Consider the following 23933-nt stretch of genomic DNA (forward strand, 5'->3'; position numbering starts at 1 on the left):
CTCGAAATGCAATAAAGTAAATACACATATTTTTTTCGCAATACATATAGCATGCCAATCTGAAATAAAAACACGCCATAACGCTTGTTCGCTGCTCAATTGTGACACTGTACTGATATACCATGCAGTGTCCCAAAATATTTCAACATTTTCAAGCAGATATCTATAATATAAAGAATTGATTTACGTCGTTTGCTACAAAGGTGAGATAGGTAAAAGAGGTTGCGTTATGTTTTATAGATTATCACCATAGTAATGAAGAAGAAAACAAGTGTGGCTACAAAGGTAAATTGCCTAAGCGTGGCTCTGCAATATTGAACTTTAAAAACTTAAATTTGATTCCCGATCTTCGAAATGCCCTCGGCAGTGGTAGAGTAATAAAATATTTTTCACCGTAAGCCCTTTTTTGTAGGCATAGCGGGACAATTAAATTGGTCCTTTCCTGCTTTCTAATCTTCACTTTTACAGCAATGCCATCTTGGCCTCGTTTTATTTGTGATTTCAAAAGTGGTGTTCCTGTTCGAAAGCGTTTTGAACACTATTCTCTATTTCAGCAAAAGCGCTGTAGATTTACTCGTGCATGTACATTAAAAGAACGTGTATTGCGTGGAGATGCCATCGACATCGAAAAAGGCGTTGGGCTGTCCACACAAAGGAATGTTGGTTCACCGCTCTTTATAGCACATCACGTCTTGCAAAAAAATATTTTTATTCTCGCATTCACCTCATTAATATGCAAGTAACATCTTCAATTTGAATTTGATCACTTGTAGATAAGCAATATTGCAGCATATAGGTGGCCTCGTATCGGTCAGGTAGGCATTTCACTTGTGGCACCTGAAGGATGTAAGTTCCCTGTAGTTATCCCACGGACGCTCGTAGATGATTGCAGTGCAGGCTGCTGAAGCCTGAAATGGTAAAACAGCATGCAGGTAATAATTTAAAAATACACTTTACAACTTTCGTGGGGTATTTGAGTGCACTGTTTTCGTTATTTTTATCATTACTTTAATTCAATAATTATGTACAAGCAATTTCCCTATGCTGTCCTTGGTGTCATTGTTTGTGGGCTTCTTAAGATATAATTAATAATAATCGGGCCCCTCGGTTCCCTTTCTTCTCGTTCATTACATAACGAGGGCTCGAATCCGGCAACATTAATGTCTTCAGGTAGCATATGTGTGGATGTATTGACCAGTTGCCATCACCAAAAAAAGATCAAGTGCTCGTGACGCCTGCGGCAGAAAGGATGTTCCACATCCACCGCCATGGTTTGTGAGTGGTGGCGCTGGATAACACTCCCAGGGCTAGTTCTAGTTGTAAAACATAAACACCCCAGAAAGTGGATGGGAAATAGGCTCCGCGGCAGCTCAATGGTAATAGCTTGCACACGTAATGCGAAGACGTGGGATCGTTCCCCACCTGCGCACAGTTGTTTTTTCATCCATTTTCATTTCTATTAATTTACAATTCCTTTAATTCAATTACAAGTACAAGTAATTTTCCCTATGCTGTCCTTGGTGTCATTGTTTGTGGGCTTCTTATGATATGCTTAATAATAATCGGACCCCTCGGTTCCCTTTCTTCTCGTTCATTACATAACGAGGGCTCGAATCCGGCATCATTGATGCGTTCAGGTAGCATATGTGTGAGTTTATTGACCAGTTGCCATCACCCAAAAAGATCACGTGCTCGTGACGCCTGCGGCAGAAAAGATGTTCCACATCCGCCGCCATGGTTTGTGAGGGGTGGTGGTGGCTTACACTCCCAGGGTTAGTTCTAGTTGTAAAACATAAATACCCCAGAAATTGGATGGGAAAACATCTCCGCTGTAGCTCTATGGTAAGAGCATCCCAAGCGTAATACGAAGACGTGGGATCGTTCCCCACGTGCGGACAGTTGTTTTTGCATCCATTTTCATTAAGTTAGCATGCCTTTTATTAAATAGGTAAGTACAAGTAATTTCCCCTATGCTGTCCTTGATCTCATTGTTCTTAGGCTTCTTATGATATGACTTTATTGATATATATATATATATATAGCAACTGGATTTTTCAATAGGCCCAGCATATGTAGAAAGTGCGAAGCACAACTTCGCGGTTCTCTGCGGTTTATTTACCCATCAGTTTCGGTCGGTGAACCGACAAGGTCGGTGCACCTTCTTTTCACTTTTTTTAATAATTCCACTCTGTGCACGCGCAGTTTTCCATTTACGTGTTCGTTGTATTCTTTTTTACTTTGTATATATATTTTTTTCTTTCCACTTTGTATTTTTTTCTTGTCTCTTTTCACCCTTACGGCAAAAAGGTATAAATTGAGCTCTGTATGCTTGTACACGCACTCTTGATGAAGGCCGGACCCCAGCCGAAACGTCAGTAAAGTCTTGTTATGTTTTTCCTACGTGCTTCTATTTTTTGAACTATATATATATATATATATATATATATATATATATTGCCAATTCGGCTTCGATGAACTTTGGTATCTTGGACACGTCATCAGTGCTGAAGGCGTTCGGCCAGATCCCGAAAAGACAGCAGCCGTTGCGAGGTTCCCGACACCCACAGACAAAAAGACAGTGCGACATTTTTTTGGTTTATGCGCATAGTACAGATTTGTGGAAAAATTTTCAAACATTTCTGAGCCACTTACAATACTAACACGACAAGATGTATCCTTTCATGTGGAAAAGCGAACAACAGGATGCCTTTGACGAGTTAAGGAAACGCCTGCAAGCTTCTCCAATCCTTGCCCATTTTGATGAGACAGCCGACACTGCAGTTCATACCAATACGAGTAACGCCGACCTCGGTGCCATACTAGTGCAATGGAAGAACGGCCAGGAGAAAGTAATTGCTTATGCCAGCCGTAAGCTCTCGAAAGCAGAAGCAAACTACTCGGCAACCGAGAAAGAGTGTCTTGTAGTCATTTGGGCAATATGTAAATTTCGACCCTACCTCTATGGTAGACCATTCAGAGCAGTAAGTGATCACCATTCGCTTTGATGGCTGGCGAATCTCAAGGATTCATCCGGACGACTAGCAAGATGGAGCCTTAGGCTGCAAACGTAAGATGTTGCTGTCGTATACCGATTAGGGAGGAAACACAGCGATGCCGACTGCTTGTCACGCGCACCAGTCGATACAACTGTGTCAGAAGAGGATTTCCCGTTCCTAGGCATTGTTGACGCATCACAAATCGCTCAACAACAACGAGATGACCCGGAATTGCTACCACTTATACAGCGCCTGGAGGGACTCTCGCGTTCAACTCCCGCGTATTTTCTCTAGAGGGCTATCCTCGTTCTCTATGCGAGGAAGTGTCCTCTACACGAGAAACTTCGAGAAAAGCGAGACAAAGTTTTTACTTGTTGTACCCACAGCTATGCGAGAAGAAATTTTGCATGCATGTCACGATGAACCTTCATCTGGCCACATGGGCGTGAGCCGTATATTCGCCACGATTCGTCTGCAATACTACTGGCCTAAGTTGTCAGCATCCGTGCAGCACTATGTCAAGACTTGTCGCGAGTGTCAAAGGCGCAAGACTCCATCCGTAAAACCGGCAGGCCTCCTCCAGCCAATAGATCCACCAAAAGCCCCATTCCAACAAGTCGGTATGGACCTCCTTGGACCCTTCCCAACATCATCTTTAGGCAAAAAGTGGGTAGTTGTGGCCACGGACTATCTGACCCGTTACGCCGAAACTGATTTCCCGTACAGTGCAACGGCTGTCGAAGTTGCGAAATTCTTTGTCAACAATATCGTGCTCAGGCATGGCGCTCCCACAGTTGTTATTACCGATCGTGGAAGAGCCGTTACGGCGGACCTAATGAAATGCTTGTTGCAAATGACACATACTGATCACAGGAGAACTACGGCGTACCACCCTCTGACAAATGGTTTAACTGAACGCCTCAACAGAACAGTGGCTGACATGCTTTCGATGTATGTCGATGTTGAACATAGGCTGTTGGACTAAATTTTGCCGTACACCACCTTCGCATATAATACGGCCGTTCAAGAAACAACACAAGTCGCCCCGTTTGAACTTGCAGTCGGCCGAGCAGTAACCACAACTTTGGATCCTATGTTGCCGTTAGATGAAGAAAACAATAACTCATCTGACCTAGATGACTTCTTGCAAAGAGCTGAGGAGGCACGACAGATGGTAAGGTACCGAATACTCCGCCAACAACGCATAGACTTCTGCCGGTACATCCAGTGACGTAGTGAAGCGCATTATCAGCCCGGTGACAAGTTGTGGGTATGGACCCCAGTGCGACGCCGTGGACTGTCTGAAAAGCTTCTCTGCCGTTACTTCGGCCCTTACGAAATACTTCGTCGTATAAGCGACGTCACTTACGAAGTGAAATCCGCTGGACACGAGAGCTCAACACGGCGCAACCCTACGGAAGTTGTAAATATCGTCCGCATGAAACCCTACCACGAGAGATGATGAAAAAAAAAAAAAGTGAGAGCTCACAGGAACCACTACTTTCTCTCACGCATCGGGTCGATGCGTTAAGAAGGGGGATAATGCCGCGACAACTTGGACACATTCAAGTTGCGCGCCCTTCGTATTGGACACTGTGCACGCCGTACCGTGGTGTTGTTCAGCAACAACAGGCAGCGATCTTCGTGGCACGAGCGCCCGGTTGGACCCGGCTCGCATGCGCCACGCGCACGAGACAGGACTCGTGAAGAAAGAAGACGGTTAGATGCCAGTTTTAGAACGCGACTGCCGGGCATTCTTCACGACCGCAGTGACTTTTTGTCGTGGGCCTAGGTTCGCCCTTAATAAATATCGTTGTTTTGTTAACCTGTGTTCCTCAACATCGTTACAATATATACATAAACTTAGTCGTATCTAAGATTCCAGAAACAATCACACCAAGGACAACATAGGGGGAATTATCTGTAATTAATTATTGAATTATAAAAATGACAAATAAATTGAAATGAAAGTGGATGACAATACAAATGCCTGCTGGTGGCATACGAACCCCCGTCTTTGCATTACGCGTGCAATGCTATTGCTGCGTGAGCTACCGTGGCACCGTTTTTCCGCCCACTTTCTCGGGTATTTATGTCTGTCTACATGAACTTAACCTGGAAGTGTTAGGCAGCGCCGCCAATCACCGCCATGATAGAGGATCGTATTTACCGCATGCGTCGCATAGCACGTGAACTTTTTCTCTGTGAAGGCAACTTGTCAATAAACCCACACATGCTTTCGGAAGGCATCAATGATGGCGGATTCGGAGATCCTCACTACGTAATGAACGAGAAGAGAGGAAACGAAAGGGCCCGATTATTATTCGTCAAATCATAAGATACCAACAAAGGCACCACGTACAGCATTAAAAAAATTGTGGGGTTTTACGTGCCAACACCAATTCTGATTATGAGGCACGCCGTAGTGGGGGACTCCGAAAATTTGGACCACCTGGGGTTCTTTAACGTGCACCTAAATCTAAGTACACGAGTGTTTTCGCATTTCACTCCCATCGAAATGCGGCCGCCGTGGCCGGGATCACGTACAGCATAGGGAGAATTATAGGCGAAATGTAGGTGACAAAAGCCCTCCTCTGAGGGTGGTTCAAATGAGGACTCTCCCACGGATCTTAAACACCGTAAACAGCGCCGTGCGGACGCCAAACGTCGTTGCTACAATGCTGAGCATGATGCAGACCTTGAAGAGCATGTGTGGTTACTAGTGGTACAACAAAGCAAGCGGTTCATTATAGATATCAATCTCAGGCTGGTTCTGCCGGGATTTTTCTCTTCAAGCAATGATGCAGCTGCCGTTCATATGATTGTGCAGAGGCGCTGTATTCAGTACCAGAAATGCGAAGCCACCTTGTACGTGAGCTGTTGGTTGTTGGTTTTCTCCTTTTACACCACACTTCAGGAATCCGTGTGCCACTCTATGCTCCTTATAGTGTATTAACGCGATAGTATTAAGCTGCCCGTGTCGCAGAAAATCTGGTGTCGGCACTGTAGCCGGCATTGGCGTCCTGTGAGCAAAAATTCTCGTATGTAATCTATACGGCACAAAAGTTCTTCTATGACTAAAGGTGTTCATACCTTCTCCTACATTCCTTGAAAAGTTATTCCTCGCAATTTTAACAATGACAGCCGACAAACAGATGTCATGAAACAAAACACCGACGGCCATGCCTTTTCTGTTAAGTCTTCTCAGACTGAAATATTAGAAGTGCGAAACAATAACGAAAGATCGGCCCACGCGAGAGGCCGCGTTTCTGCCAGAAAGATCGCCTTCATGCGTAGCGTTCGCCGCCAGCGTTTCCCGGTAAACATTTCAACAAAGCGATGGAATTCTTTTCTAGAACGTCAAAAAGCAGTGGATAGTGTATCACCAAGATAATAAAAAAAAGGATGCGATTTGTTTCCTGCCTGCTAACAGCCAAGATTACTCACCTGATCAGTTGTAGGCTTGCAGTGTTCGATAGAATATGGACCATCAGCGATGGCACAGTTCGATGGAGCAGTCTCGAATATCAACTTGTAGTTGACTCCAGCGACAACCTGCGACGGGAAAATAAAAGACATACTTTCGACCTGCAACGGTTGACTTCTATTCTTCATAGCGCGGGACACCGCGCTATGCTTTTTTTTAAATTTTGCTTACCAAAACGAAATCTGAGTATTTTATTAAGCCATAAGGTCATTTTTTTGTCGTTACCTTTATTTACATTGTTCCACTTTTCCAAGAGCCCATAAGTGGATGTGGTTGTCATCTGTACGTGATGTCACCGTAGGCGCACTCAAAAAATTATCACGGGTGAGAATATAGCAAATGGTAAGTGCATATTATTTTTTTGAGTTTGGGTATTTCAGTGGTTTAGTAATTTCTTTGAAAGCTTCGTATAAAAAGTTTTTCGGTGCTCTTTATTACCATTGTGTGTTCTGTATTTTTTCCAGTGTGATTAAATAAACAGCGAGACTATAATCCCCGCATCCTGGTAAGAGGGAACCGACGGATAAGCAAGATTATTCAAAATGTATGTTGTCCAGGAAGGCTTTTTTGTATAAAAAAGTTGTAGTGACCTCTCAGATCAAGAGAAAATTGTTCGATACACTATATATATATATATATATGTACTTGCATAATTCATATCGGCGCGATAATCTTATTTCATCCCCAACCTACATATCTCCTCGCATTGATCATCAACACTTGGAGTTTTGCAGTGTCGCCCCAAACTTGTCATGAGTCCTTACTTCCCAGGACGTGTCAAGAATGTAAGCACATTCCCGGCGCGTTGATTGCTATGGAAGACACGCACAATTTCGTACGGCCTTAATCGACACCATCGCTTCGGGCATCTCATGTCTATGACTACGTCTCTTGCTGCCTTCTTTGTTTTCTTTCTTTTGTAACTTTTTTACCCCACTCCCCTCTGTAATACATTGTGGTCTTTAGGCTATAATAAATGCAATGAAATGAAACTAGCAAATGATGGTTAATATTCAAGTTATTCAACGGCAAATAAACGTAAATCTTATCAATATTATCTTTAGTGCAGCAAAAATGTGATAATATACAATATTGTAGGTTCTACACTAGGCGCTTGAAAATCCCCGATGATTTAAAGCTAAAGAGTATCAACAAACCTGCGATATCAAGTCATTTGTCCAGTAAGAAAAACTTCGCTCACCTGTGTCTCTACTTTCAGGAGCCTCAGGACTGTACTGTAATGGGTGAGACCAGCTGTCTGTTGAGCGATCGCAAAGTGGGCAAGTTTCAAATATTTTGGATCACTCGAGGGATTGTGCTCGGTCCAACCGCCTACCATATGTGCATAACATTGTACCGTGATCGTGGCGAGAACGAAAACCACGATCGTTGCCTTCATCGCGACACAGTCGGCTGAATTGTGGTAATACAGAAAATGTTTTCTCGCTTGCGTCGATCACCGCTAAAGTGCGAAAATGTGCGCTATATTTATAGCAGTCTCTGTCCTGGGGTACGCCCACAAACGGGAAGATATTCTGGTACCTGGTCTTGCTCTTTGATAGCACTACATGTGCAATGGCATGAACCTGTCACAGCAAAAAGACATAACAGTATTGTCTCTATGGCTCGCTAAGATAAGGAACGGATAAAAACTACTGCATGCATGGTTGGCAGCAAAGATAGCGGGCCTGAATGATGGTATTGTTCAATTCTACGATCATTTCTCCTGGTTGAAAACATCCGTTTCTGCCGTCCATAATCAATCCTTTCTGTTGAGAAGGTAAGGCGCGATTGCCATGCACTGTTTTTGCCTGTCTCAACAAAGAAATTCAATAAAACTTCAATTGGGGCTAGTTGGTACGCAGTATTTTACGGTTAAAACAATTCATGCAGCGCAAACACCCAGGACAATCCAAAAAGTAAAGAGCATCAACAAACCTGGGATATCAAATCATTTTTCCAACAAAGAAGCCTTCATATTGAATTGTTTACTAGGAATCAGAGGGAAAGACATTAGTAAGCGCAATACTGCTTGCGATGCGCCCACTCGGCAGCGGGTGCACTACAGGAATAGATCCCGGAGGCCCAACTAAGGGCAAGTATAACAAAGGTTTGAAGAAGTCCTTCCCGTGGTGTCTTGCTACTGCTTTAAAACCAGTCTTAATATTTATTTCAGAAGATTCTCGCCAAATTAGTTCCAGGTAAGACAACGTCATATTGAAGGAGCACAAGTGAGGCAGAAAGCAATGTGTGGCTGCCAAAGCACAACCACTGGTATCAAAGTTATTTCTTAGAACGTTGACGGCTTTATTTATGTGATATACATCAAGACAACATGATGTTGTCGTTGTCGTCTGTTTGTGGTGCTGATAGGGTCTGTCACGACGAGTGTCATATGAAAGGGATCTCTTGTGTTTATATTTTACGTATTATTTTTCTCTTAATGGCTTGTGTAAGCCGTTACATGTAAGTCAACGACTTGTTATCTTCAAAAGGAAGCACCAACAAAAGACGCAGAAAACAAACAATGGTGCTTTGAAAAACCCTTTCAGGAAAGAAATAAAAGACACGAAAAGTAAATTGAAGCGTTTTATCATCATCCTACTTATCGCTACTGCAGGACGAAGGCATCTCCCAGCGATCCCCAACTTTCCGAGGTGGGATTCGAACCTGCTAACCCCCGGTCCCAAAGCGAGTGTCGCGACCACTAGGCTATACAGCTCCTAGTCCAGGTGGTGTTGGCTCTGGGAGGTGAAGAGGTTTTGCGCGCTATGAGAGCAAGAGAGAGACGCATTCATGGACTGGGTCTCCTGGAACACCATGTCGGCACTGGAACGCGGTGTTGGTGATGAAAGCTGCGCTATGCAACGCGCAGTGACGGTCGTTAGTCCGAGACGCGCGAAAGGAAATTATCATCATCAGATTCAGATTTTATTAGTTCCAATAAAGTTGTTACAACATCAAAAATATACAGACAAGGGTCCCAAAGTGAAAGAACTGTAGTGAGACCCTTTGTTAATAATACGATGCTGATGGTGATATCTATACGCAGCAAATGAACGCTATTATCAGACATCGACAGAATAAATGCATTATTGGACAATTCAATTCAAATCAATCAAACACGAAAGAGCATGGTAAGAAAGAAACCCTAGAACGAGCATGGACGAAAACAATATGGATGAAACACTAGAAGTGACATGTGACAGAGAAGTTTAAGATACACCGCCAGGATCGTAGTACAGTTATCGCAGGAAATGACACTTAAGTAACTTTCTAAAGATTTCAAGAGAAGAGCATGCTTTAATAGTTCATGGTCATTCATTCCAAAGGGAAATTGCTGTGAATGCAGATGTTCTTTTTTTTTGCCGTAATTGGTATGAACCATGGGTAACAAGAAATTGTTATTAGCCGCAAATCTGGTTACATTTTTATTCTGGGAAAGATCAACTGCAATGAACAGAAACGTAAGGTTATTATGCAGCAACTTGTGGAGTAAGACAACTATATTAAACTCGAACAAGTTATTAACAGGCAAGACACTGTACAAGTGAAGTAACACAGACGCATTGGATTGCATAGTACTAGAAGTGATAATGCGTATTGACTGATTTTGGATTTGTTGAATTGATGATTAATGACAAGCGTACGTGTTGCCCCATGAAACAATACGTTGATTATTGTGACTATGAATGAAAGCAAAATACAACACTAGCAGAACCTTAGGAGAAAAAAAAAGGCGAGCTTTGATTAATGCGCGGATACCAAACGCAGTCTTCTGCTTGAGATGTTGGAAATGACAGCGAAATGTAAGGTTAGAGTGAAGATGTATACCAAGAAAAGTAATATCGGTGCAAGCGCGAGTTGAATGAATTCCAAGCTTTAGTTCAGGAATAAAGGTTCAGGAGTAATGAGATGAAAATTTCGCGCGCACTTCCGGAAAATGCTGGGCTGCGATTGCTCAGCTTCGCTGTTTCAGGCGTTGCGCGGCCGAGTGCAAGGTTTTTTTTTTTCTTTTTCGTTATGTCGCTTGTTTCCTCGTGCTTTTTTTTTTCAAACTGCACACATAATTCTAAGCTTCCGTTGACTCATAAGAATGTGTTATGGTCCCATTATTAAGGAGGCAATTTTATTACAAAGTTGGAATGATCGCGTTTAGCTGAACAATATTGTTATATATGTACATTTTCATAAAGTCAGTGTCGCAAACCCCCTATTTAGAAAATTAGGTCTTCCCGCGGGTTGAATGAGCACTTTTCCTGCGTGAAACGCTACAGAACACGTGCGGAAGAAACACCGCTACTGTGCTGCACGGCTGTCTCGCGTTCCTAACCAATTAGCCTTGCTGGGAGCGATCTGCACAATGGAAAATGTGTGTTGATCTAAACCTCTAAACGTGGTCAATTATTTTTCAATACTTTCTTTTCCGGCAGTCGGCAAACACCATATATTGCAGCGAAGCTGTATATGGCTAGCCGATTCGTCCGTCCGTAACGTGTACGCAGAAGGTATCGTCATCAGTAATGGCTCGAGCGTCTTCGTCTCCTTCCACAGATGGCTCCGTAGCCACTCATTATTACAGCGTAGAATTTCACTTCTGTCGTCGTAATGGGGAGGCCGCGTTTACGTTTGCTTAAGGGGGTATGGGCCATTCATTGGCTTACGTGACGGGCAGATTTCATTTTGAAGCAATTTAATTTTGAAGAATCGCAAGTGGCAATGCGACAACAGCGGACTGCGGGCATATCATCAGTGACGTCTTTTTCTCCGTCACAGCCGAACGTTTGTGTATTCTCGTTAAGAAACACAAAGAGGTAACCAATAATTGAGAAATACTTTAATTTACCATCGGGATCACCCCGTGGTGAACACCGGCACCTCATGTTTTAGCTTCGCTGGTTAACCCATCTGTACAGAGTGCTTGGCGGTGATTTTTTTTCTCTAGAAAATGCGGTTTCAGCCACTACGCCAAGAACATTTCAAAGAAGCAATTTTTCCAAATGAAATTGATTAGTACCCCTACTGTGTTTGATTATTCACTTTACGTAATTTTTGCGCAGAACACAACCATCCTTAACGCATTAGGTAACACATTCTGGGCATTCTGTTAGGACTGTGTAATGATCAGCTTGAAAAAGTATTTGTGATGTTTATTGATGTTCTTCATTGGTATACGACTTCTTCAATTACAAAAATACAAGCAATCTAAAACTGCCTAATATTACAAACAATGAACCAGCATTCGCTACATAAACTTCTGCTCTTAAACATCGTCTAAATAAAATACAGGTAGCAAGTCAATAACATTAGGTGAAGCCGTACAAAAACGTAGATTTGCTTATATGAGCAATACCGAATCGCCCTGAAGTAAGAGTGATAGCTCACATACGACAAAGTAGACTGGGCAACTACACGACGCTTTGTCTACTGCTAAATTACGATTATTTTTCAATTCGGCTCGCGCCATTTGTACCATTTACAATGCATATGAGTCATGTGCGATATAATGGACAGGCCGCTAATTCTGTGCTTGGGTAAGCACTAAAATCCGTAGCTGGCAGTCCTCTGTCAAAAGGACATATTTGTTTAAGGCTGTTATTTGAATGGGCCGTTGGCCCGCTTAGCATCAGGCGCAAGCAATGGTTCTAGTACATTACATTCGGTTCCTACACGGCAAAAGGTAAAATATGCTTATGTATACTGGCAAATATCATTATGAGAAGAAGCGGTGGTGAGCATCCCGCTTGCAGTGCGGGCACCATATGAAATGCGAAAACGTCGTTATGAAATCAGTGTTCAATTTTATTCAGGCTGCTTAGTGTTCCTGACAGAGCCACCGGTAGCACGTGTTGTTATGTCTCAACCAGGAAACGTGCATTCTTTGGGTGTTGCCCCCGAGGCAGCCTCTTTCATCGGCGCCGTCCAGACGGTGACAGTGCCCGACACCTACCATGACAAGCTGACCGTCACGAAGATGTCACTGATTGACGCGAGGGGCCAATTTCGGGGAATTACTACCATGGGAACGGCGGCGATCTCGGTTTCCCAGATGGCCACGCAGTTGCGGCAAATGCGGTGGCAAGGGTGCGGCATTGGAGGCGGAGTTGTATGAAGAATACGACCCCTCTGATTGGCCGCACCAATGTCATCAGATTCCCTAGTCGGGTCCACTAGGAATATGACTGTCTTATAAGCGGACACCTTTGGTGCAGTGGTGTTTCCTGACGTGTCATCACGTGTGTTGAGATATGTAGTGAGTCAGACAGTCATAGTGCTCATATATACATGGAGTGGGCTACCATATCTGGAGCCACTGTACTTATTGTAAAATAAACCCTTTTCTCTCGCTCCTACTCCCGGACGTACTCATCCCTATGGCTGAAGGATCACCGGCCTAAACACTAGCCCGAGTCCCGACAGTGCTCGAAATTGGCGGTTCCACTCCGAAGAACCTCCATTTGACAAAAATAGCATCGGTTATAAACTGATGCACTGGCTAGTGTTATTACTCGTGAAATTGAACTACGGAGGATATTTCGATTTATTTTGAGCACAACCTTATATGAATGCGAGCACAAAGTAGATATGTCCACGTTATCGGCACGATAATTTTACCCGGCTACCAAGCGTTTGCCCTGTGGTGATTGCCACGTTGGTTTATATATGTCGTCGTCACTCGACACGAAATGTCGTCATTAGTGCTTCGACTCGCCGTTATTGATGACGTTCGCGTTGTTTTGGCCTGTTCTGCATAAATTGTATCCACATACCTTGTCAAGCTTGGAAAGTGCATCAGTACAACGTCACATGCTTCGCACTTGCGTTTAGGTGTGCGCTGAAATGCAGGTTATCCGGCTTAGGGTTTCAAGATTAGCAGGACTGATGTGAGACGCACCTGATAACACCATCCATTGGGCGACAGGCAATGCGTTTGCAAAGACAAAGTTTCTGCATGAAGCAGATTTGGCAGCTTTGATTTGAACACCATCCATTGGGCGACAGGCAATGCGTTTGCAAAGACAAAGTTTCTGCATGAAGCAGATTTGGCAGCTTTGATTTCAATTTGTTTCCCCATCTTCCTTGCGACAGATTCTCCAGAAATAAAGGCAAAAGTGAAACAAAGCCACAATGAAACAATAAGCAAAGAACTATTAGGTTATATGGTAAGTATTACGTTTATGGAACGATACCCAAGTCAAAACTATGTTTAGCGTATAAAAATTGAATTGTAATATATTCCAGCGCTTAGATAAGAAATTTCAGGTAGAATATTTCACGCATCACTGATAAGTAGAGGTACTCAAACGGTAGTGCGACGCTTACAGCTGCGAGCGACTTTTTCACACGTCATCTGCAAATTTTGAATTAATATCGCCGCCGTAAAAGTTATAGTTATAAGGTTTCCTATTTATACCGCATTTTTCTCTAATAGTACTAACACTAAATATACTGTTGGCGTCTCCAGGAGGCTCCAGTAACATATAGCTCGTTTTATCTAATCAGATGGAATTGATGTTTTCTTGTGTTTGATAGTTTTACAAGTTTCACTGAAGAAAAGAGACATTAGCTTATGAGGTTCTTAGTGCTGGCTCGTACGTTTATTTTTAATGAAAAATTCTCAAAAGGCCCGTTTTGACATTAGTGTAGCTAAAACAACCCCGAAATAGACATGTGTTTCGGGTTTGTAAATATATATATATATATATATATATATATATATATATTATCTCAACGTTTTTCTTTTTTTTAAGTCTCCTGTCTCCTTGGAGAGCGCGATCACAAATTCTTTCGTCTTATTGGTTTTAAACACTACGCTAACCATTATACTGTCAAGTCTGTCAGCTGAGCTAAAAACAACATTATCGTATGCTGTACCAAAAATCCTGCAAATATATATGTATGTATAAAAGACACAGGTCCTTCAAACAAGACATTCGTGCCTTAAAAATGTCATACGATAAGAAGGTTCCCTGTGTTCTAACTTTTCAATTTTAGCCATCAACGTTTTGCCCCATGTATCTATGTCTATAGCTGCATAGCCCAATCAGGTTATATGCATTTTAATTTTTAAACCATCGCGTTTTTGAAGCCAAGATACCTATTAGGCACTGCAGCCGCTATGTTATTATGAGTTGTGAGCAATTCCTGCGGTATGAAACTCGTTCCTCGCCAGATGGATTGATAGCATCTCCGGATGTCATTGTTCACCGGAAGGCAATAATCACGCATTATTGTGAAAGAGGTAAAGGTGCGTTTATGAACAATCTCAGTGCTCCCACACTTTCCGATAAGCGAAGGCCACCCGAGATATTCATCTTTAGTGACAAAAAAGTATTGTGTAGTGTAATATGCGTCCATGAATAAGAATAAATGAAAGCATAAAAATAAACATATATGGGAAGAAGCCCCTAACTCAAAACACGCACGCCGAAAGAGTGCACGCAGATAATAGATATGTCCGCGTTATCAGACATATGCCTCCGATGCGTGGTAAAGCTTTGCAATGAAGGAGGTCGCGATTAGCTTTCCTATTGTACGCACCAGCATGCGTTGGAAACGCGTAGCTAGTTTGAAAGACGGGTATCAGAGGCAAAGAGCGACAATCGCTTAGAAGGTTGTATTACAGCTGCAGGTAAGGCAAATTTGTACACAATCATACCGCAAAGCGAACTTGAGCAGATACAACTGTGGCCGCGTGCGTCAGGTCCTGTTGTTGCTCAGAATATAAAAGAAATGGTTCGCATATCAGTTAGTTGTGACCATTCATCCGGCAGGGCCGCTTCCAAAGGTGTTTCATTGCTATTTTCCCGTTTTACTGAATCTCATTTCACATGGAGCTCATGCAATGTATTTTTAAGTAGCTGATAATTGCCTATCATTTTATTGCCTGGGTCAGTGTGTTTCTTTTTCCTCCGCGCAAATGTTTCAAGGCTACACAATCTTCTAAATGAATACTGCGGTGTGCGGCATGACTTCCCTTTCCTACACACTGACAGCCTCAACGTGGTTAGGCAGCGAAAGCAGCTAACAAACACGCTGAGTATTTTTAAGCAAATTTAGAAACTTCACAAGTATTCTCGTGTGACCATCATTCTCCACAAGGGGCAGGCACATGGTCGTGAACACAACAATGAACTTGTGGACCATAATGCTCATTCTTTCTTGGTACTTGCAACTTCTTTTACTTCTCTTCCCTCTGATCTCCGCTCGGTTCTCATTTGCCGAAAATCTATCCTTGAATGGGACACGCGTGCCTCCATCCCTCCTTGTGTCTGCTTCCTTCCCCAATATCTTCCTTAAATGAAGGAAGTCTCTCACCGGAAACTTCGGGCCGGGGTAGCCCTAGCACCAGCCATTACTTGTACTTGGGGTCAACCATATGAAAACAATGTCCAGTGTTCGATGTGCTCTCTCGTGATGTCAGCAGCGAATGGCCAACATCTACATTAGATGTTCCCTAGGACGAAGACGATCTGCGAAAGTGTATTAATGGGTGTGAAGTTGAGAAGTTACGAACCTCAAGGTAATCAATAATGTATCATATGCAGCAGTAGCGCACCCAGGATCTCTGCCAGGGGGGGGGAGGGGGGTTGACAGTTTGCCAATACCATCTAAACAGCACTAATTTCGGTTTCTTCACGGGAAATTGTCAAAAAATGCGCTTTTTGCGAGTGTGCAGACGATTGCGCGTCTTACATCTTAGTTGCAGTACACAAATGCCTAAGGAAAGAAAAAGGGTTAAACAAAAGGTTAAACAAAAGGGGGGGGGGGGGGTTACAACCCCCGAATCCCCCCCCCCGTCGGTGCGCCACTGATATGCAGTACATTTTTAAGTAGCTTTTGCTGAGTCTATAGTTAACATGAATAAACGCTTTCCTTCATTTCATTGCAAGATTACATCGTGGGGCAAGTCATGCGAATGATATGGAATAACGTTAACTCGGGGCCTGCGGATGGCCGGCAGCGCGTGCAGTAAAATATGAGTTTCTAGGACAGATATTGTCGTGACTTCAAGTGCACAGGCACCGGTATTAGTGTGTTTATTTATCTGATACGTGTTGCTTTAGGTCTCCTACGCAAGCACCGCCACACCATAGAACCACGATTGACATACGGCGACATAGATATTTTGGGACACCTTGTTCGTATAGCGCACTTCAGTGGAGAACTGAATCTTTGAAACTGTCAAGCATTGGGTTTTCAGATTGTTCCGCATTTCCAGCGAGTATTCAAGAGTAATTGTTCTGAGCCAACCAGCGAATTGAAATGAAAACACTTTCACTGTTCGTTGAACTGGAGTAGTGGTTAATAGAAGCCACTAATTCAGACTCCACACTAATAATAGCGAAAATAATTGCCAAATCTTGGTGCTCAATGAGAGGTGGGGAATAACCGTAGTCTGATTTTACCATGTATATCTTGCTTCAGCTACTCAGAACAGAAAGGGCGATTTGGAGTGAAAGCATGTGATTTCTGCGCTTCCATACTGTTTAAAATCAAATCAAATGAAATTTTATTTCAAATACATTTTCACAGATAATGTTTGCTGAACAATCTAAGCACATCGTGCTTGTTAGAATACCAGGCAGCAGGTGGTACATCTTTGAATAGAGATATGAATCATTATAGAATTACAGTTCAAAATTATACAACTGCAAAGGAAATATTCAAACACACAAAGAATAAATACTACGTTTTCCAGTCACGTAGGCATACAAATAAAAAATACATATTACAATTACCAGTTGAATACAACTTCCTCACTTGTTTCATCTTTTTCCATGTTGAATTAATATCATGCAGTGCTGCATCAAGTTCATTAAAAATATCGGTGACATAATAATTTCTTGTTTTCTTTTCATAGTTTGTTAACATTCTTGGCTTAAAATACCTTTCTGTTTTGCGTAACGCGACATCTTTTTTTACCAATACTTTAAAAGAATTACCATAATATTACCATGGTACAACTACATATTTAAATAGCTCCTGTACTGGAAATATTCCTAGAATAATATACTTTTCTCCTCTGTCTGATTGTTCTAGTCCGGTTCCATAAGTTATGCTATTGACATTTTTGTTAACTACGCGATCAATAGCTTGCTTTTTATAGTCAGAACATGTACCATATAACGTTATACCATATGTAATTACTGATTCTGCTAATGCCTTATATATACTAACTCTTAGGTTGATAGGCGTTTTCCCACGCAGATTATACTTCATGGCCGCGACAGCTCTTAGCTTTCCACGAACGTGTATGACATGGTTATTCCAGGTAAGGTGCTGATCAAATAAAATTCCTGTATACTTAACCACACGCTCGAACGGTAATGGTTGACAAATACATGCGTTGCAATGTGGGGCGTGCAAATATACATTCATGTTAACTGAAAGCGCCTTATGTGGATTCCTGAAGCAGAGAAGTTTAGTTTTTTTGATTATTTATAAAAATTGAACTGTGTGCGAACCAGTGTACGATTACTGATATGTCCCTTTGGAAGAGTTGACATTCCGAGTTATAGGCACACATTTGTTGCGCTCTCACAGTGTCATCAGCGTACTGAAAAAGTTTTGATTTCAGTAGTTGGAGGCCGAGATCGGAGACATGTATATTAAAGAGTATAGGCCCTAGCGCGCTCCCTTGGGGCACAGCACCCTTTATTAATTTGAGATTGCTGTAGTAAAATATTAGTAAAATAATTTAGAAAAAATATATAGAAGTGACCTCTGAATCCTAGGTTCTTTACCTTGTTGAGCAATATCTCATGTAATACCGTATCAAAAGCCTTTGATAGGTCTAAAAATAGGGCTAATACTACATTATTATTTTCTGTTGACGTACTAATATAGTCCAAGAATTCTTCTAGCAGAGCAATAGTTTTTTTATTCGTTGTAAACCCAGGCTTACCGGTTACGCTACTGCAATGCTAACCCTCGCGTATGAAGTGCGGGTATGCTCGGGAGATATCAGTCTAATTAACGTATCTACGTAGCGTACTAAGCGTTGTGGAAAGCAAGATCATTCACTTGCTAACACCGCATTATGGCGACAAAGTTTTATTTTCCAGCCCATACTCCAGTCCCACAGATTCTGTACTATATGCGCAACAATCCATAAAGGCAGTAGGCAGCTAGACTGTTCATTGCCTACTAAACAGAGCCCTGAGTGACGTAGCTATTGCTTTGGAAGTACAGGGGCAAGAGCATCGTACGCATGTTAACACACAGAAACGCAGATATAAGCAGTGCGTTCGAAACAAAATATGCGTTAATTATTCCCCATCTAATTAGTAACACTCTAAGTAAAGGCGCACTTGGAAGTGTTTCATTGCTTGTTTACTGAAAAAAAACTTTTCCTGTTATGATGTCTTTATCATGAGACGCGCTTCTAGAAGTGCACCGCCATATTCTGTTGAGTAAACACCGACGTGCCAACACGAAATAGGGTCCATGTACTCTTATCTTATTTTACTGATTAGGTGCGGAAGCTCAAAGGCACGTGCTGATCACTTGGGTAGACGGGCGATAAGAACAGTGCCTCAATACATCGAGTCAAGTGCTGCGCTGTCTGCATGCGAGCAGCAATAGACACCTTTGCTCCGGTTACTGATGACATAAACGTTAAAGTGTTCTATCTTATCACCTAATTAGAGTGGCGTGTGGTACTTCGTGTGGTAATTGGTGTGGTAGTTCGAGTAGAAGGGGTTCTTTCAAACCATGAAGTATTAAACAAGGTATGCTTCTTGAATGCCCGTAGCTTCTTTCGAGTGCATTAGAATGCTGACAGTTTCCTTTTCTTTAATATTCTTCGCGCCTTTTTTTACAGAAGCTTACATGTAGCTATTGTCATATTATTAGCGAGCCTGTACGCCTTACACCAAACAGCGATATCCGACATTTAGGAGGTCCAGGAAAGCACAATGTTTAGATTTCAAGCAAGTTATAACTAGGACTTTTTATAAGCAAGGATAGTGTTTCAAAAGAAAAGATCCTTTTAATGCAATTACCATTCTCTGCGTACTTCAGACACTTTCAGTCTATCTAGCCGATTACACGAACCCAGTGACTCAAGTTTTCTGCTAGCTTGGGCCACCAGTGTTCCTGGTCGTAATGCCGTCGTGGTCATTACGTTGTGGACGTTTCATTGTCCTTATGCGACTCTAGCCATGTCGTTGGCGTCGCGCCATCATCGTCATACAGCCGCTCTCATCCTACTTTTGTCATGGCTTTGCCGTTACGCTGTCTACTTACCATCTTCCTCACTTCAGAAACGCCATCCCATAGTCGTCATGAACATGGCCATCGTACAGCCGCCATCATTCCGTCACCCTCATTCCTTGTTCACCCCATCCTAATCATGTCTTTATTACTCAATCGTTATTATGCCGCGGTTGTCATGTTATCGTGAGTATTGCGTTGTTGTCATGCATTCGTTGTCATACCTTCGCCGTTCGCCGTGGCGGCCGTTCCATCATGATCATTGCAGCTTTTATAACTAGTTGTCATGCCATCTTTTGTCATACAGTCTTTGTCGTGCCACCGCCTTTATCCCGTTGTCCTCATGTCTTCGGCGTTTTACAGCTGTTGGTTCCTTGTTACATTGAAAGTCAGAAAAGAAAAGAGGGACACAAGCATAGAAAACAAATGGGCGCCTGTTTGCTCCTTCTTCCTGAATCCTCAGAGCCTTTTGACGCGCCACACTGAGTACAATCGATACCAACTTCCACGCTGTTCAGATATATTATACTGATAAGCATTCTGGTGAGTGATACCGCATAGTGAAGCCACGCTTTAACGATATCCTTAAAGAAACTCGAAAATGAAGTCATAACAACCACCTATTTATTCTTCAGGTTGGAGGCTAGGAGCTCCAATCTGTTACCCACCAGCAGTAATGCGTTTCCGCTAGGGCGACATTTCGACTCAGCTGTCTCCGTACGAGACGTTAAAAAACACCCTGCGTATATATTGAGAACTATGTGTGTAATATCACGTAGTAGTAACAGACAGTCCATAAGAGGGGGTCTTGTTATCGTACATCTGACAGCGGCATGTTGATGGCTTGAGCGTATACTACTGGTGCACATGCGTGCGCGAACGCATGCAGATTTACAATAAACATGCCAAGTCTTGGTCGTTTGAGCGTCTATAGCCAACTTGCTCAAAACTGGCATCATAGGCCAGACGTTCCGGTAGCCTGGATAGTCCCTGCGATCTCTTAGGTGGCGTTAGATGTGGTCTCTGTGGTCTCGCTGTTCCCACGCACAATGGAGACGCCGGCGGCGGAGTAGTGGTGCTTTCGTACAGCGGGCAGCTTGTTAGTCGTCTGACTCACTTGCTGGCAGATCGAGAATGAAGCTTTTTTAACAGCGGGGCTGTTTAAGCCGGCCGCAAGTCCGTGACGCGTCGGAAAAATGTGGGCCGATCCTGGCGCCAGTGCTGAAAGGGTCGAAGCGCAATAGCACATACCCCTGTGAATTAGCGAAGCTGAGCCTGGTTAAGTCTAATTAAGCATGGTTGGGACTACTTAAGCTTAGACAGTCATCGATAGCCAATGAAAAGCTAATCGAAAATTGATCAATAATCAGTAAAGTCTGGAAAATGTTAGGGATGACCTGGTAGTGCTTAGGCTAGCCCAAATACGTGGCCAATACATTGAGATAGCCCATCGATAGCCAATCAAAAGCAAATCGATAATCGACAAGTAATCAATAAATTCCGGGAAATGCTGACGATGACGTGATGGTGCTTTAATGCTTAGTCCAAATATGTGGCGAATACCTTGCGATTGCCAATTGATAGCCAATCAATAGCAAATCGACAATGGATCAATGTTGAATAAATTCCAGAAAATGCTCGGGATGACTTGGTAGTGCTTAGACTAGCCCAAAGGCCAGGGCTAGCAAGGTGCCCATCAGCTCCACCGTCTCTTTAGCATTGCGCCTCCAGCGCAAGCTACGCACATTTTTTTCGTGGCTATCAAGCGTTCGCGGTTTCGGCGTAATGTCTTCTGGCTCTCTGTGCGGACACAGAAGGAACTTGGTGCAGCTGGTGCCATTACCTTGGCTTTGTCTAACCACGACATTGCCTTGACTCGTACGACGTCATTAGGTTGAAGGGGGGTGGATGTGCAAGGTATGATGGCTCCGATTTCTTTGCTTGTACTTCGTTATAGTAACCACTGGCTCCTGTCTGAAGTCAGGTATAGGTGCGCCAACGACCTCCTTGCAACAGTTCGCCAGGGGACCACCCGTCTTCCAAGGGGCTGGCTCTTTAACTAAGCAAAGCAACTAAAAATTCTATATTTCATTCCGTCGACTTTTTCAGTGCCCTTTTCAACCCTTGCGCGCCTTTTTCTGCTAGTCCGTTTGAGCACGGGACCGGGGACTGGAAGTCACGTGCTGAAAGTGGTACAGCTTAGCGAAACGGGCAAACTCTTGACTGGAAAATTGGGGACCATTGTCTGTGCACAATTCCGTTGGGGTGCCATATCATGGGAACATCGCTCCGAGACCCTCAGTCACGCAGTTGGTTGACAGGTCCCCCAGATAGTCGACTTCTCCAAAGTTAGACATGGAATCGTGAGCAAACAGGTAGTAATTGCTGCCGTATTAAACGATGTCCACTCCAACGCGCAACGAAGCCTGTGAAGTGGTTTATCGAAGAATTATTGGCTCAGCTGGCTGTTTGTAGGTATGCCTTCTGGAAACAGCACACTTTTGTATTAGCGCTTTAATGTCTGAGTTGATGTTTGCCCAGAAAAACAGCTGTCGTGCTCGTCCTTTTCATTTTCCTATACAAAGGTGCTGTGCGTGAATTATCTGCAAAAATTACAGCCCGCATTCGTTTGGGAATTACCACCTTTGTCCACTTGAGAAATAATCCGTTCACGACTGAAAGCTCGGAGGACACAGACGCGAGTGGTCCTTCCCCATCTTATCCGTCCTTTACCTTTTGCAACAGTATCTTGAGATACGGGTCGCATGAGGACACACGTGCGAGGCGTAGGGCAGTTCTTTCGCTGACGTGCGAAGACACCATGCTAACGGGATGGGCTGCTACGTCGGTGGTGTTCGTGACAGTGCCGTCTCCAGGAGCGGGTGCCCTTGACAACATGTGGAATAGCGCCATCTGTTTGCCGGGGATGAACACGATTGTGTAATCTTACGTCAAAAGCCTGAGAAAGAAACGCTGCACTCGTACAGGCATGTCAGATATCTTTTTTTTTTTTGCAATGTCGATGGGAGTTCGATGATCGCTTTCAAGTATCACAGGGCGGCCGTACACGAATAGATGAAATCGTTCACAACAAAAAACAAGCGCCAAAGCTTCACTTTCAATGCCACAATAGCGCTGTTCTGTCTCCGTTAAAGATTTCGACACATAGGCTACCGGTCGCTAGCAGCGGAGCGGCGCTCAGGGTCTTGCAAATATCCAGGCGCTCTGTTTCATGGTTTGCGTCCTTTCAAACCGCACGTCATGCTTGAGAAGTGACCTTAACAGCAAAGTCCGCTGCGCCTAGGTTCGTAGATATTTGCTTAAATAGTTGATAGTGCCAAGCATCCTTTGTTGCCTGCCCGTTTTCTGGTTTTGGCATCTCGTGGATGCTGGCAAATAATTCTGGGCTAGGTTTGATACCGTCGCTGGAAATCGTGTCATCCTACAATACAATCTCTTGTGCACCTAACGGCCAAAGGCGTTGAAAGTGTGCATACACTTTAGATGAATCCTCATCCAGCGAATTTTTAAGGTAACCCGGCATTGGCGTCTAAAGGTGACAAAATTACGCGCGTGCTAGTTCCGCCTCAATGACCTCTTAATGAGGCATCTGATAGTGTTCACGTGTTTTGGTTAATTTTCCTGGGGTCAAGATATACCTTTAGCTTGCCGTCTTTCTTGCGCACGATGAATAATGGGCTTACCCAGTCTGTTGGGTTGCGCATCTTCCGCACGAGGCCATGTTGTTGATTTGGGGCATGCGGTCTTATTCTGTACGCCGCGGCTGCTGAGGAGACAGGGGCACTCATGGCGTTGGGCGGACGATGGGCATAGCATCTTCGCGAAGCACAATTTTGTATTTTCGATGAGGGCGTAGAGGCTTGAAATAGGTTAGAGAACTGCCGGTCTGTTTCGTCGGAGGTGAGAGTGGCTAGAGTGTAAACTTTCCACTGAATTAAACCAAAGCATTCGCTTGCTTTCAACCTCCGAATGGCCGGCTGGTGTTTTTTTCCCCACGAAGAACTGTGCACTTTCCTGCCGGTTACCAATGATGAGGGGTGCCGAGAACGTTCCAGAGTGCTTGATAGTTTCGCCGTTGTAGGAGCGCAGCACAGCGCCGTTTGACTTAAAGGGCCCCTAAACCACTTCAGATATTTTTTGAACATTTCAATTAAACAAGCGCATCGAGTTCAGAATGCCGTCACTATCAACGATGCCAAACGCGCAGCGCT

General features: G+C 43.5%; 1 protein-coding gene across 1 annotated transcript; it reads right to left on the minus strand.

The window, feature by feature from the left end:
* Positions 1 to 702: 702 nt before the first annotated feature.
* Positions 703 to 8034, minus strand: LOC119459745 (salivary cystatin-L2-like). Its single transcript, XM_037721370.2, has 3 exons — positions 7685 to 8034; positions 6444 to 6551; positions 703 to 908 (listed from the first exon to the last, which is right to left on the minus strand). The coding sequence occupies exons 1-3, from the start codon at positions 7880 to 7882 to the stop codon at positions 825 to 827; spliced, it is 390 nt and encodes a 129-aa protein (XP_037577298.1). The 5' UTR covers positions 7883 to 8034; the 3' UTR covers positions 703 to 824.
* Between the last annotated feature and the right edge of the window lie 15899 nt (positions 8035 to 23933).

The sequence above is a fragment of the Dermacentor silvarum genome, chromosome 7 (genome assembly GCF_013339745.2).
Source record: "Dermacentor silvarum isolate Dsil-2018 chromosome 7, BIME_Dsil_1.4, whole genome shotgun sequence".
NCBI classification, from domain to species: domain Eukaryota; kingdom Metazoa; phylum Arthropoda; class Arachnida; order Ixodida; family Ixodidae; genus Dermacentor; species Dermacentor silvarum.